General features: G+C 40.9%; 1 protein-coding gene across 1 annotated transcript; it reads right to left on the bottom strand.

Moving 5' to 3' along the window:
* Positions 1–9,357: 9,357 nt before the first annotated feature.
* On the bottom strand, positions 9,358–13,959 carry skida1 (SKI/DACH domain containing 1). Its single transcript, XM_081721397.1, has one exon. It carries the CDS (start codon positions 13,854–13,856, stop codon positions 11,481–11,483), a length of 2,376 nt encoding a protein of 791 aa, XP_081577523.1. The 5' UTR covers positions 13,857–13,959; the 3' UTR covers positions 9,358–11,480.
* Positions 13,960–16,648: the final 2,689 nt, after the last annotated feature.

Here is a 16,648-nt window from a genome sequence, read left to right as displayed (position 1 = left end):
CAGACGCTCCACACACACGTCATTTAATCGAGGAATCACAATCGAAATAGTTGTATTGCGCTTTGATCAGTCTAATGTTTTGTTTTGTTTTTAAAGCAAAAAAACCCAGTTAAACTTCTATTTATGCGGCAAACGCGTGTATTGTTTACTTACAGATAGTTGTTAAAAGAGCATCTTCACCAAGTTTTATGAAACGGGACGCTAAAGAATATTCAAAGGATGGGAAGCCTGAATGATTTGTGCGTGTTCGAGGTGAGGCTGACTACCGAGTTATGACGGTACCTTATATGATGCATTCAGTTCCGCTCAAAATAAAGAGAAAAATCACTTTATACATTCTTAGCGCCTCAGTCCATCACATTTAAGTGTAGACTATTGAAATGTGATTTTCAATGCTGATGGTAGCAAGTTATAGATTGTGAGGTATTGGGTATTTAAAATCTATTTTAGTTTTCTGTAATTCCTATTCAAACATCTACAATTGTTTTAAAAACCTGTATGACATCGTACAATAATCTAACAGGTTGGTAGAATCACCCGTTTTACGGCTAGTACCAAGCACACAGCCGAGTTGTAGCCCACAGGAAGACAACACTGCAAGGCGCGTTTCAAACGATAATGTCGGTAAACGATGACGTCCGTTAACGACGTGAAATAAAAGTCTTCTGCTGTTTGATCAGAGCTGCGGTAAAGTGTCTGTGGAGGCAGAGTTAGTCGCGCAGTCTTGCTCTAGCCACGATCCGAGGATTTAACCTGTAACCCAAAAACGTCGGATCCTGGTTTAATGTTCATATTCCTCACGTGGCAACCATTGCAGACCGAATAGCACGTGAAGAACATTTAATCACGTCCACTTTAGGAGTGGACTACATGATCCACTCACTGCGCTGTCGCAAAATACCTTTTTTTAAATGGGGAAAATGATACAGATTATGGGAATGCAAACTGTCAAAAAACCTACACGTCCGAAATGTCCGAAAAAGGAAGGAGACGTCCTTTCTCTGCAAGTTATTCTGTACAAATTACCTCTCCATGTCACTCCACGTCATTTCATGTTTACTGTAAAATATAGCCTAAGCATAAAGAAGAATTAAGAAGTGGGGACTGTCGTTTAAAACGCACTGCGTTCACACAAAATCCAAATTTACGCATCGTAATCGCGTAGTAGCCCAAATGAGGAGGTCACCTCGAAAAGCGTCTCCTTACGCCACCTTTACGTTTCACGTTGTAAAACGTTATTGTATTTAAAGCCAGCATTCTCTCTTTTACGCGTCCTGTCTTTGTATAATTGGATAACCCGACAGGCTGCTCCAGGAAAGAGGCTGAGCAGCGGAGAGGTGTTGCGAGAGGACCAGGCGTTGTGGCCTCTGCGCGGGCCGCGTCGCGCGTCGTGTCCGTTCCACCTTAAATCCCGCAGCCCTCGCCTTTAAGAGACAGCGGCGCTGTTTCCCTCCACCAAACGGGGGCGACAGTACAACGTGGAGTTAACGACCTGGCGGTGTGCCACAGTTCCTCTGGAAGAAGTCCTGTCACTGTCTACGTTTGAAAGCCATTCTGATTAAAATGCATCGAGATCCTATCAGTTTGGTGGGCTAGCATATGTCCATTAGATGGTCCGAGCGCAGTCTGAACAAACCTTGGCTGCATTTTTAAGCCATCGATATCCAGTCTGTGTTCAGACTTTATTTGCCATTTTCAGTATATTTCCTTGACTGCCATTGCATGTGGGTTGTTTTGGGTTTTTTTTCGATTTCGTTGGTTTTCAAAATCGAGCCATGTTTTGTAGTCGCTCGGTCCGTATCGTATTTGATCAAAATCATTACAACAGGGAGAAGCAAGAACGTCAGACATCCAGGTTTAAAGAGCTTTTGTTGCGCACGCAATGGAACCAGCCGAGCCTATTCTTTGTTCTCCGATAGCAAAAGCAAATAGGTTGTAGGTTATTTAGGCTACGGCCTAACCATCAGCAGTGCAGGTAGCTGTTAGTGTTCATCTTCGTTTAATTGTAACAACGATTTGTTGTTGTTTTTTTATTTTTATTCTTTTGTCAAATCGGCCGATACTTGTCACGTAAAGACGACGCTTTCTTTGCTCGTTAGTCATCGGCTGGCATGTATCAGGCGCCCGGTCTTCATCAGTCGAGGGAACAAAATTGCGAACTTCTTTTTGGGATTTTCTGCTCCCAGTTTTGGCATGTTTAAATTCAGAATTTAATATATTGCATTTTACAGGAACTACAGAACAGTAGCAGCAAAACCTTTCATACCTACCTCTCTCTTTCCCGGTTGGAAAAAAAGTTAACCTTCTGGACATTAGATTTTTAGATTTAGTTTTACCGAATCCCAAACTTCGAATTATTGTTATTGATCAGATATCCTTGCTCTCTTTTTAATTAATTTGCATCGATATAAATTGATAAGCACGGGGCCTATAGGATGTAACGCTTTCTACTTCACATTTATCTACTACAGATTAGGCTGAAATAAAACCACAATGCCGTCTGTCTCACCTTCTCTTTGGCACGTTAATTGTAACCGCTTGATGGGATTTACTCTCCAGGGAGGTTAAAATCCTGGTCTGATTATTTAAATTATATGAATGCTATGTATGATAAATCAAATCTGAGGTCTCCGATAAAATTACGAACATCAACACTATGTTTGACCTGAAGATTTGTCTGTTAGGAAGGAAAGCATGTGGGCTGTCAGGGTTTTTTGTTTGTTTGTTTGTTTTTTCAAAAATATAAAAATGTTGAACGAAGCCACGATGACCTTTCCCTCAAATGTAATTTAATTGTTTAATTAATACAGTCCGTTCACCGCCACTTCTTATTATAATCAAGTAATTCACTGTGTGCATGATTAACAATAGCCTTGTAAAACCATGTTTTAGGCAGATAACAGATTTTTCTGGAACTCATTTTTTTAAAAGAAAATCCTATAAAAAGAGAATATATTTCTGATAGAAATATGCTGTATTTTGAATGTGCTGCAATTCACACGTAAATCGAGGCTTTTTGTGGCTGTTGTGAAATAAGACAACTGAACCTATGTCTTTTTAAGTTTTGAAGGATTTCCTAAAAGCAAACCTTTTTTTTCGACAAACCAACAAAGTTCCATTTTCAGCTGTGCTAAAATGCGTATTGTATGCTTGTATGATAATTGTCATACATTTCAAGAGTAATTTAACACTTTTTTTAAGTTTTAAGCTTTGAAGGCTTTTTTAAAAAGAAAATTCCGCAGGGACTAAATGAAGAAAATTTGCATATATTTCCAAACTGAGTTCAGAGAAAGGAAACGTAGTTATTTGACAATCCCAAATAATTAGTTGAGGAGCCTAAAAGGGACGTATTAAACTGAGAGCAAATTTCTGTGGTTTAGGTTAGATTACCGCGGACTTCAGGGCCACCCTCTTCAGTGCAACCCTCTACGTTACGCGTGTTCGTGGATTTTTAACGTTTAAACTGATGATTCTGGTTCGGTTTAGGCAGTTTGCGTTGTTGTCAAGGTACCAGAAGTGTTGGCTCTGAAGAGAACGACGGGCCTATATAACGAACAGATGCATTTTTCCATGTTTTATCTGATCAGTGACTCTCAAATTGTTATGATTGAACATCCCCGGCCTTAACAAGAGTCGGAAAATATGTTTTTTCGTCCTTTAATAGTTATCCTGGTTAAATAAATCAGTAGCCTAAACAGATGTACTATGCTTTACACTGGATTTTATCCTGCAAAAACCAACATATGAAACCGAGCCCGCCGGAACCAGGAAGAACGTTTCACAATAATAGGACGGTGACCCATCACTAAGTCGAAACTGGTTTTATCTGGAAACTGGTTTTATCTCGATTACCGCTTGGAGCACTGAGCGACGTTAAGACTCAGTACCAGTACCAATCACACTTTCGGCCTATATTTCAGCAGGTTGGTCCTTCTTCATGCGCATCACTCAACCCAATATCTGACTCGCTTGTGTTTTATTGTGAAGGACTAACTAGTTAACGTCATAGTATTATCATACTATTTTATACGTAGCCCACTAAACGTATTTTGCATTTCCTAAAGCTGCTACAGCACTAAGCTACTAGTCTATTTGATGTTCTCCACAGTCCTGCTAGTAGTGAGCACACTGAAGTCAAACAACGTTTTCGAGAAAATGTTTGCTGAGACATACTGAAGCTCTATAGTCATGACACAGGCAGCGCGTAATTCTGCTAGCAAGGTTTGTTTTGTAAGTGTGCACTGTAGACAAAGATACAGATGTTTTGTTTGTTAGTCAGAGAAGGAGAGGATGTAAATGAGAAACCAGTCTCTCCTGGTGACCAGCCAGGTAGCTGTGGAAGCCGGATCAGTAGTTTACTGCCACTCTTGCGCTAGTACAGACGATGTTTGTTTATTTATTTATTTATAGCACCAATAAGAGCTACATAAGTCATAATTTTTTTTTTCTTGCGTGTGGCCTATCTCACTATCGTAACATATGACGTGCTGGTTAATGCGTGTACTCTGAGATTTATGACTAACAGAAAAGCTGACCCAGACTTAACTCAGACTCTGTCTCTGAAAGTTTCAAAGTCTGTGGGTTAGATTCAAGTGAGGACACGTGTTATAAAGCACATGTGCTAAACTTTAGTTAGTTGTTTTAGTTAGATATTAGGCCTATAGACAATGAATATTAGACAATATTAGACAATGAAGATGTTTTTGTCAGTCAGAGAAAGAAGAGAAATGTGATCTGGACTGGGGTTTGTTACTCCGCTACTGCCTTTATATCATCGGCGGGTTCATAGGCTTTATATAGGAACTCGTAGAGATTTAGAATAAGAAATTCCATTTCAAACGGATCTTGTGCAATCTCCAGTAATTTACTCTTGGATTGGCCTATGTGTAAATGTTCTGACTGTTTCGTGATACCAGGTTTCAGTAATATGAGTTTCACGCTACCACTGTTGGAGATGTGCTGGTAGCTCAGGGAACCCGCTGCTGAGGATAGACTCATGCTGTCACTGAAAAAAAGCCCTGCCGATTTAAGCTTTGCACACCTACTTTACATTGCAATCCCACATTTTGTTTTAACCCAAGTAAGATAAGTTGAATATAAATGTGATTATAACTCACAGAATTTACAGGACTACGTTAAGTTATAAGAACTTTACATATTAGTGGACTACGTTAAATTGTAAGAACTACGCTAAGCTCTTATAGCTTTAAGCGCTATAAGAGCTTTTTTGATTTCGTGGGATCTGTGACACTAATCAACTTTGTGCGGTTTAGTCTGATGCCACTGGCGACTGGGTCCAGACGACACGATTTCACCACCGCCAGCAGGGATATTATTTACACAACGAAACGTCTTTCACACTCAGCCTATAAGATCTGTGGGCTTTCTGCTTGAGCCTTCTGACCAGCTAATTCACTGTTGTGTCCCGACAATCTAACGTTCACTGACCAAGAAGAGAAACGAGTGTGTAAAATTCACATTTTAAGTCGCTCTAACATTCCACGATGTCGGTTAGATTGACCTTTAATTCTATTTTAGCACAGTAGGCGTCGTCCTAAAATTTATATTGGTGTATCTTCAGAAGTTGGGCTGAAGTTGGTGTCGTGTTGTCTAGATAGTTCGCTTCTTTACTGGAATTTGTCGTTGAACCTTCAAAGGTAACGCAGGCTCCAGGACTCCAGGCCTGCATTCGAGCCAAAGCTTGTCACTGACACCTGAATCAACACGTTTAAATCAGTGTGCATATTCAATTTGGTTACTCTCCCTTGGGGCTATCTTATCATCTGATATTGGACTTCTAGACCCTCAAAAGCTACAGGTCCGTTAAAGACATCTTGTGTTAAAGGTTTTTCAGGATTTGCCAAAGGCCCGTCCTCGCGGTAGACCACGCGGTAGAGCGATCCGTACTAATTATTATTTGATCGCATTGGTTTGTATCGTCGTCCCATTTTGTTTTGTGCTTTCTTGTGAAATTACTGTGGTTCATTATCATCGCGTCTTTGAACATATAACGCCTGGCTCACATTTTGACACAATGGGCCTTATGTGTGGAATTCATGAGCTACAACATGTAATTCACTGTGTTCGGGCTTATCCGTTTGGAGACTCATTTCTGGCGATGGCTGCCCAGCGTAAAACGCTTAAAAAATACCATAGGCTGAGTAGTTCCGCATTTCTAAACCGGGAACATTTGCCCTCTTTGAGGAGAAAATATCCGTTCAGAAGGCATGCTCTACTCCGTCAGGCGAAGCCCTTTACCCCGAGCTCAGTCAGTCATGTCTTGCGCTCAGGCCTCTCCTCGCTAGACCAGGATAGGTGCTGCTGCACTGGAAGGAAAGGACATTTGGTAGCTGTGAGAAAAAACAAGCCATTTTCACTTGATGAGATACTCTAGTTTTGTTATTTTTTGTAGGTCTTCGAAGCCAAGTAACGTGTGATAGATTTTTTAAAATTGGTTATATATGATAACAGTTTTTACTCTTAGGTTTAAAGAAAGCGGATGGCTTTATTTTCCGATGAACAACTGGATTTTAGAAACACCATATACTACGTTTCTATTTATTCTGAGTTTTTCTCCGATGTACAACCTCAATTCTTTATGATGTACAACCTCAATTCTTCTGCTATTCCCCTTTTTATCGTGACAAATTTAGGCTACCCAGGATTACGCTACCCGCATTCGCTGCCTACACACACAGGGCTGAAGGCCCTTCCGAATGAAGCTTTGAGGTAAATATACTTTGTAAGAAAAAATACACGTGTAATAACAAACAAATAAATAAATACATACATAAAAACTATATTTTGCTGATTTTTAAAATTGTATATAATTTGGTAAACAGTTCTAATCTAATCAAGTTCTTAAACAACAGGCTTTTTTTCTAGAAGGTTTTCCCGCAACAGGAGTGAATGCATGTTTAAGTGAATATTTGCAGCTTGTAACAGTAGCCTGATCAGCCTGGGGAATTCATCTCTACTAGAGCACTATTTTATTTGACTCTCCCCCCCCTCTCGGTTGGCACTGGGCTGAGCGGGGGCGGGGTAGCTGGGATAGAATTAGGTTTCTACTGATTATACAACAAAATAAAACTAGGCCAGTTAGCAAGACTGATTCAAACCCTGAAAAGACTTTTAACGCTTCTTTTTCTATAGCACCTTTATTTATGATGTGGTAAAAGTATTTATTATGTATTATTTTATATATATATATATATATATATATATATATATATATATATATATATATATATATATATATATATATATATATATATATAATTTTAAGGCATACTGGTCTAAGGCATACTGGTCTAGAAACAAACGATATAAGATGCTGGCACTTTTATAGTCGTTTTTGTTGTTGTTGCGGTGTGTTTTTGTTTTGGTTTTTTTTGGTTTTTTCATATCGTCCAAATTTGTATCGGCCCACTGCCTAGTACATAGGATAGATTTTCTAACACCAATACATACACGCAGTCCAATTAAAGCACTACTGACGTATTGAGCACGTGCGTGATTCAGCTCGGATAACTTTTTTAAATCCGTGAGCGCGTGTTTCTAACTCTACTAGGCACACACACACACACTGTTAGATGTGACAAGCTACAACAAGCGATCCTCTGGTCACTCTGGTCATTTTGTGTGAATATACAGGCGGCACTACAAGGGTCACATGCATTTAATAAAACATTTAGGTCACATTCACATACCAGGGCAGTTGTACAGATCTTATGTCTCCCGTATCTAGTCGATCATTTTGGGTTATGCGCGTGCTTTGGTTGAATTCTCACGTTTTAAAACATGTCACTGAGTGCAAAACTTTATAGGACATTTCCGAGTGTAACTGAATAAAACTGACAACAAAAATATTAGAACAGATCAGCATGTAACCGGTCAGCCCTATTTAGTATATTATTTTATCATTGCAGTCATTTACAGAATGTTAATAATAATAATAATAATAATAATAATAATAATTATTATTATTATTATAATAATTATTATTATTATTATTAGTAGTAGTAGTAGTAGTAGTAGTAGTAGTAGTAGTAGTAGTAGTAGTAGTAGTATAATGCCAAAGAACTGGTCTATAGTCCTGCTGCATTGAGGCTCTTACGGTATAGCCAAGGCCGGTAGACTAGCTAATACTCCGTGTGAATTATATAGCTTCCTATATAAGGGGATTTTTAAAATCTGTAGGTTGCCCTAACAGCGTATAGTTTCATTCGACCTCAGCGACCTTTTTTGGCTCTCAGTTAAGACCCTGCGACTTAACCCTTTTTACGCCTCCTACCGCAGACTGGTTTGCTACATCGGCAATTCAATACAGCTCAATAGTTTAACCGGCAAGTCGGCCTGGAATACACATAATACCAGCAACGCCTGCAGTTGTCACGAGACGAGTCTCGAGCAGCATTAACTATGCAAACGCTGTCTTATTATGATTGCTGTGCATTCGATCAGATAGTCCTTATACTAAATAGCATTATTTAGATATTAATATTTTTACTCATAAACAATGTAATTTATTAATTATTGACAGAGCATGCAAGACCGTTTTTTAGAAATATGGTGACAATACATGGCACAACAAATATTGCTGGTGTGACAATATCCCCCGCAATATAAACTGATCGTGTGGTTAGCTGTGTAGTAAGAACCATTTCCTGATTACAGTGCTTAACAGTTATTATAGCCTATAGGATGTTTGCCTTTGCCTTAGGAGTTTGGCCATTTCGATCGTAACCTCAACATTTTGCGTTAGCTCATTTATCACAAACAAGTTTTAATTAGGTATTAAGTTGTATTTTAAGTGCATTAAAGTAATTGCGCAAAGGGAATATATATATATATATATATATATATATATATATATATATATATATATATATATATATATATATATATATATATATATATGTTTCTCGAGTGACATTCACTCACAACAATTAAACGTTTGAAAAATGTGTATGACAGAGCAGCAGTCACGTCTTCACTCAAGTGAGAGCGGGTTATCCTATTTCTTGTGTCCAAAAATATACTCGCGCCCCTGTGAGCCTTTGGTTTCATGGGATTCTCCTCGTTTCGTGCGCTCGCATAAAGCTTTTGGAATGACTCGCGCGCTCGAGCGCGTGTTAAACAGGGCAAAGGGCTCAAGATTGCGAGTCCCCTCCCCCACTCGAGCACACTTGCCTTCATAATAAACAACTTACACGCAAGTTCTTACACCTTCTAAGAACGCTGTTATTTCCACCCTAGTCCACTAGGTCGATTTCCATGTCTCATTGCCCCACCTTATTAAAGTGGCGTTGAGTGTAATAACGGACAAGATATTTGATGGCAATGCTCAAAACAGTGTACACTCAAATACATTTAATGAATATTTCATCATTTAGAGAAGAAAGGAAAGTGCTTCAGAATCCACCATTCAAGTTTTCAATTCGAGTGCATTTTTTTTCTTACACAACAAAGGTATACAAAACCAGAAAAAAATCACAAAAATAAATATGTATTTTGTACACAACCAGTGACTTCAAATTTAAAAATTACATGTCAAAAATCTGACCTCAAGTATCGCAGAAAAGGTAGAGCACTAGAACGAGGATGCGTCTGCCCTCGTATACGGGCCCATGTGTGGTTTAGGGCATATACAGCCACTGTCCAGTTCTACTCTGCGGGTAAAGGCCTAATACATCAGGATTCGTGTCGTCTGCCTTACATTCTACTTCTAATTTGGCGAAGCTGAAATTCTCTTTTCGCCAAGTCAATTCACAGTGCACCTTGACACGTATTTCGAGGCTTAGCAAACAATCGTAGGCTACATGAAAGGGTCTCGTCAAAAAAATAGTTTCTTTTTTTTAAATAATGAGTCTACATTTTGCATCTTATTGCAGCATGTCCATTTGCAATTCATAAGCTACAAAGTCGTGCTCCGTGAATAGGCCTTCATTAGCCTAACAAACTCCAAAAAATACACGAAAGGCAAAAAGAGAGCAGCACGCAGTCGCCCGTCCACCAAGCATTGTTTTCTCAGCACGCCGTCGACCAAGCGCGCTACGCTGGCGACGCATGCAGCTCTCTCGCGTGGAGCAAGTCAGGGTGGACCTGAGGTGACGTCCGTGGTTGAAACCGTGCACATTTTGGGCTGCTTTCGAGTCTATGTGGCCTATCTCAGCTCCACATTCAGATTGGGCTTATTTATAGGCCCATTTATAAGAGACTGTCTGCTTTTACTAAGGTAAACAAATATGCTACGTCACAGTACATTCACGAGCATTTACATGGAACAGAGAACCCTCCCGAGGAACACCAACAGCTGCACGCTCATTTCTTTGATATTAAACCTTAGGATCTCTAGTTGCACATTGTAATGCGGCAGAAAATTGAACTGTAGTCAAACCAGTTCGATATCAATATAGGTATCTATACTGTTTTGCGATGGGAAATAAACATTCCAGCTTTACTTACAATTTTAAAGCAACTGTTATATTATTAAACTTAGCAAATTACCAGGCTAGTGGTTGAAGTTGTGTTTGCTGTTGAAACTGATTTTTCGACAAAATGAAGATTAACCCATTCAACTGTGAAATAGCACCCAATACATTTACTAATTAAAAAAAAAACGTTTCACAGATATGCAATCTTGCACGTTTGGATTTTTTTAGGGGTTGGGGCTGGATTTTATGAACTCAGTATATAGGCCTATTTCTATTGAGCCTTAGCATTGTGTCAAAGTGCAACGCAGAGTAAATTTGTGCTTCCGTTGTTATATAGCCTACCACAACCTATAAATGCGCGTGCCATAACCACATCGATTTGGTTTGTGTTGTCCTCTTCTTGACGTCGTGCAAATCAAACCGCTCTTGATTGTCAGTTGTACGGTCTTTGTGTTGGGTGTCTACAGTACTGTGATATGCTGGTCTGTAGGCTACCAGAAGCAAACGCCTACCACTCGTGCACACCCCCTAAATAAATAAATAAACACGGTATAACCATTAGACCTACAATGCGTGTAAGAGGCCAGCATATTTTACAAAGTTGATGGACTCATTAAACACGACATCTTGGAAAATATTTGGAACTGGTAAATAGGGAGTATACTGAAAATATGAGCGGGTTTAATATTCAGAACAAACCATTCCTGTCTGTGTCGGCACAAAAGTGTTACAGTGTTATGCATGTATTGTTCCCAGGCCTAAAATTTCAACAGGTCTAAATGCTTGATCGCAGCAGTAAATGCACGAGCCATTTTGCAAGACAATCCAGTTACTCGGGGGAACATCTTACTGAAATATCCGGTATTCCAGTGTCCTAAACCACGGTGAAAATTCTGGGCTTTGTAGCATAGCGGGACGAGCTTTCCAGCGGTGTGGCACAGACCAGCAAGTTCACGCAAACCAAAAGGTAAAACAAACTAATCATAATGGCTATCAGTGCCTGGCGCAGTTTTAAGACTTTTACCCTCAAAGCGTAAGACTGATTCAAGGGCTTATTTTCCTGGATCTCTGGTTTAGAGGGGGAGGCACAACAGAGCGACCGAGCCGCCATCTCCACACTGGGTGAGAGCGATGGGGCAGGCGTGTATTCCTGAAAGAGCTCAGCGAGTAAGCAGGACTCAGGTCTCCATCGCTTCCGATAACTAACGAAGGCGGGGACGGAAAATTCGCCATGAAGTTGAAAGGCTTTTTCAGGGACGAGGAATTGTTGGTCGCGCGTTTGCGTTTGTTTGCTCGTGCACTGTCCTCGCTCGAGCATTCGAGGCTCGCACATTTTTCAGTAGCGCGAGGACTCCTGTCAACTTTTGGGTTCGACTTAACCGGTGTCCCTGTACTTTCTGTCTTCTTCCCAAAAAGCGGAACCCTGTAGTTTTTTCTGACCCTTGTACCGTTCCTGTATTCTCCTCTGTGGGCGCACTGAGTGTTTAAAGTGCTCCTGGATTCCTGGTCAGAAGTATAGGGGGGTGTTTTACTGACATCTTCACAATGCTCCATTGCTGTACTTCCACTCATATACAAACCGTATACATCATTTCCTTTGCATTGGTAACCAGGACCTTGAGTTGCATATTCGTATTCGTCAAAACTGTCCTCCACTTTAATTTTGACGTTATTTACTGGGAACGGTGCGATTTTCCCGGTCGTGTTGCTGTCGCTTGAGTTCCCAGCCGTGATAGGGTCCTCGGCCTCTCGCTTGATTGTTCTGAGAGGTGAGGGCACTTTGTGACAGCTGCCTAGTTTTGCGTCCTTTTTGGAATTTGCAGCTACAGACAAATTGTTGTCAGAAGGCTTAGAAATAATGGTGTCTTCATCCTGGGTATAATGTGGCACCAGGAGTCGGTAGCGTTTGTTAGAATCTCCTGATGCCCTTTGTTGTGGAAATACCTTTTCGTCTGTGCCGGATGTAAAACCCACGTCTTTAATTCTGCTACTTGCAATGTCTGTTGTCTTTGGATCGTTTGAAAAGTCGAGGTGTAATACTGTCTCCGGTGTCGCGTCTCTTCTTAAGCCTGAGAAAGAATTCCCCACCGTGTACAACTTTCTCACATTTGAGGCATCGCTATCCCTGTGTCTATGCCTCCAAGTTGCAATGTCCAATTTCTGAAAATTCAGCGCCCGTTCGCAGTCCAGAGCTGCCACAGTCCCGTGAATACTTGATCTGTGCTGAAGATTTGGCCGATAGTGGAACGTGGGTTGTAACACCAGAGGTGCTTTTGTACTGAGGCTGGAGAAACCAGCCCGCCTGAATCGAATACTCTGCACCGAGACCTGGCTGGACACGGAGCTCGAGTCAGACTGAGAGGAGCTCTCTTCATCACTGCTGTCGTCCGAAGAGCATGAGAGAGAATCGTCTTCCTCCTCGTCTGACGTTCCGGAGTTGGTGGTGGTGGACAAACTTGAGCCAAAATCCGAATCATTGTACAGCCGCTCCGAGATGGAACTGGATTCAGTGTCGCTGCTGCAGCTCTCCTGAAAATGTCCGGCGTGCCGAGAGCCCGCGTAGCTCTCGTGCTCCGCGTGGAACCGTCTCAAAGATCCATTCGGTCCTTTTGGTTTGCAGCATTTCGGAACGAGCAGAAGCTGGTGGCAGCGCCTGTTCCTGCTCCAGAACTGCCTCCTCGTGCTCTCGCGCTTCCTCTTCCTCCTGGAAAGCAAGTCGACGCTGCCCGGGTGCACGGGCTCCGGAGCAATGGCTGGCTGGGAGAGCGCTGCATGTCGGTGTACAACGTTGCGAAAAAACGCATGTTTCTGATGAAAGGAGACACAGTTGCCCGGTATTGGAACGGTTTCATAGTTTTTAAAAGGCCTACATGCCGACGTGGTTACTGGTGGAAAATCACGGCAAAGGGATTTGCTGTAAATTTGAGGTAGATTCGATTCGGTACTCGAGGCAATGTCTTGTCTAACAGCTTTGTTTTTGAATGCGAGGGTCGGTGGAACTCCACGCAAACTTAACCAAACTTTTTCTTTCCAAAACCCATTTCTGGCCTCAGTGTGGTTTTTGTCACCACACGTGTGTTCTGGGGATTTTGTCTTTGTCCTTCTTTTGTTTGATTTCAGCACGCGTTCTGTTTTGCAGGAGAAATACAGCGCCTCCACATCCTCTCTTGAAATCAAAGTACATTTAGCTGCGTGGAACGCTATTGAATTTATTGCTTTGAGCTTTCGCAGTTCCTCTAAGTCACAGTGATGTTTCTTCACGTTTAGGTGATCCATTCGTTTGTGTACAGTAGTCCGTGGGATATTTTTTAAGAGGTCGGTGAAGACTTGCGAGAGGGCAAACATTTGTTTACCTTTAATAACCAGATATCCGAGTTTTACGCCCTGCATTTCCTCGAATCCGAATTCCAAGTCTCCCATTTTCCTTAGTGTGTTAATTCCAATATTTAACGGGATGTATGTCCATAAAGCAGCGGTGCATGAGCTCAGGGCATTCTGCAAACCACTCCAACACAGGCTACGATACGTCCACACTGCGTCATGAGAAAAAGTTTGAAATAGAAAAATGAATTGTCCTGAATGAATTAAAACAATATGCCCATCGGCTCGGGCACAGCATGATTGATGGAATGTATGAGATGTTGCCGACAGGCTGGTTGCAGCCTGTCTGTGCTTATACCTGCGGTCTTTCAGTTCTCTTCCCAATTGCCCATGAGGAGAGGAGGAAGGTGAACGACACTGCCAGAGTGAGAAGGATAAAAAGAGGAGAGAGAGAGAGAGCGAGAGAGAGAGAGAGAGAGAGAGAGAGAGAGAGAGAAAGAGAGAGAGTGACAGAGAGAGAGCGAGAGCGAGAGAGAATAAAAGCCCCAAATGCAGCTGCTGTTCCCGTTACTGGTTTAGCCACAAATAAACTGACAGCGGGAAGTGCACAAGTTCGGAGACACCTTCATCAATTAATGCTCCCGAGGTCGACGCTGATTGGACGCCACTGACAGGTGATGCAATAAAAATGGATATTCCAACACCGCCTCCCCCCAAGTAATTACCATACTATTGTACTGCCATTTCTTGTTAAAATAGTTTAAATATCGCAACCTCGAGAAGTTCGTGATTTCATTTTTTATACTAGGGTCCTATGAAACCAAAAATTTAATTCAAATTCAAAACGTGTGTCAGCAGCATTTTTCCTTGGAAATAATTCCCTCCGTTTTACGCCACATAAACAATTTTTAGCACGAAACACTTAAGATATTTTTAATCTTATTTGTGAATTTAAAAATGTGTAAATTGCCGAGTAGTTTAACATTATCACTCACGTCCTGTATACTAGAAGTCAACGTGAAACTATGAACTTTTCGGACAGCAAAATTAAATTATTTTTAGAAACCTGACATTAGCGAAACGTTATTTAGAATTTTAGCATAATGGTTTATGAGCAAAATAGCTTTTTAAAACGTTAACTTTTAACAAACTATATTGTGGTTTTTTTTTGGTCTTTTTGTGTTAAGAGGCTTTTCGGCAAAATCTCTCTCTCTTTCTCTTTCTTTCTCTCTCTCTCTCTCTCTCTCTCTCTCTCTCTCTCTCTCTCTCTCTCTCTCTCTTTCTCTCTCTCTTTCTGTGTGTGTGTGTGTGTGTGTGTGTGTGTGTGTGTGTGTGTAGTGTACGCCTCCTGAGCTCGAGCGTAGCATAGGCCTATTGTCCTCAGATTTATGGATCCATATTGTCCAGAATCAAAATCTAAATAAATTAACTAAATGCCTTCGGGGGTGTTTTCTGGAAAACATATAATGGAAACAAATGAAAGTAGAACCGTATGAATGAAAGTAGAACCGTATGTTAATGGTGTATCGCTGTTTCTGCCTTGGTTTTCCTCCTTCAAACCCCTTCAAATGACGACAATAAAGAAGTCGCTTAAACTTGAAATAGCCTACATTTAGAGTACAGTTTCACCTCAACAAGAGAATGAAGATTTCAGTCACTCATTGTGTGTGTGTGTGTGTGTGTGTGTGAGAGAGAGAGAGAGAGAGAGAGAGAGAGAGAGAGAGAGAGAGAGAGAGAGAGAAAGAGAGCGAGAGTCTCTGTCACTGTTACAGTGTGTGGAAGAATGACAGTGAGATAACAGTTGTCAGACATTTTTTTTTAAAATAGATCGAGCGGGCATTTTTCCCCACTTCCTACTAATGTAAGCAATACAAATAACGGCCTTCCCGTGTAACTCCCTCCCCCGTTTGGGCCTGTGTACTGACATATGCCGATTCTACAATGGCGGGGGTGAGGGGGTGTGAATAGAAAATGATAAATAACTCCATGCTGTGCTATAGCATTAGTCAAAATGCGTTGTCTATATATTATTCAGTATTGGAATCTAATAAACAGAAAATCATTTCCGTTCCAATGTAGTGTACGTTGACACTTTATCTTAACAACTGGAGTTGTAAAGCTAAAACTATTAGCCTTAAAATCAAGATTAGTTTTACTTTAAAAAAAAAACAACTGAAGAGGCGCGCGGTTTGACGTGATAGTTAATAAAGAAGAGTGCATATGCAACGTTGCTCGCGCTCCATTCAGGTACTAGTACGTCTCCCCCCCCCCCACCAACACACACTCACACATACACACACACACACTCCTTCGGGGGGAGGGGTTGTGGAGCTGAGGTGGGGGGGCGATCAATGATTTGTAGCATTTATATAGCATGTGCTTTGTGGGACACTTAATGGAAATTGTTTGTTAATTACCATAATCAATTTCAAACCATCGCTAACATTTCAATGCAAATTACCTGCCACCTTTTTGATGGCTTAAAAAGAAAGGAATTCTTTAACCTTCTGCATTTTGTCCTCACTTGGGCCCTGAAATGAATACAACAATCTCAGTAGCTTGTTTGCACCGTTCTTTTTTAGACACCCGCTTTCAGACAGTGCTGGTTTCAGTGCAACTTACAAAGACGCAAAAGCAGGCTACTACCGCCTCTACATTTTATATTATTCTGATTACTGTTGTTGTTGTTTTCATTGTTGTTATTGCTGTTGTCGTTGCTAGTAGAATCTAGTACTCTCATAGTCTACAAATATTACGTTAAAAGTGGAATTTTTTGAGTTGGGAATCGCATTACTTATACTCTATGATTTACATCAGCAATTAATTAATTAATCAGCCTAATTAATTGATCTGTTCGCGTAACCATTAAAGGCCTATTACTCATTAAAATA

Source organism: Electrophorus electricus, chromosome 1 (assembly GCF_041902795.1).
Source record: "Electrophorus electricus isolate QZ-2024a chromosome 1, ASM4190279v1, whole genome shotgun sequence".
Classification (NCBI taxonomy): domain Eukaryota; kingdom Metazoa; phylum Chordata; class Actinopteri; order Gymnotiformes; family Gymnotidae; genus Electrophorus; species Electrophorus electricus.
Note: the sequence above shows the minus strand (reverse complement) of the source record. Positions and strands in the feature narration are given on the sequence as shown.

Coding starts and splice junctions, on each gene's coding strand:
- skida1 (XM_081721397.1), bottom strand. CDS start 13,856: ATGGGAGACTTGGAATTCGGATTCGAGGAAATGCAGGGCGTAAAACTC.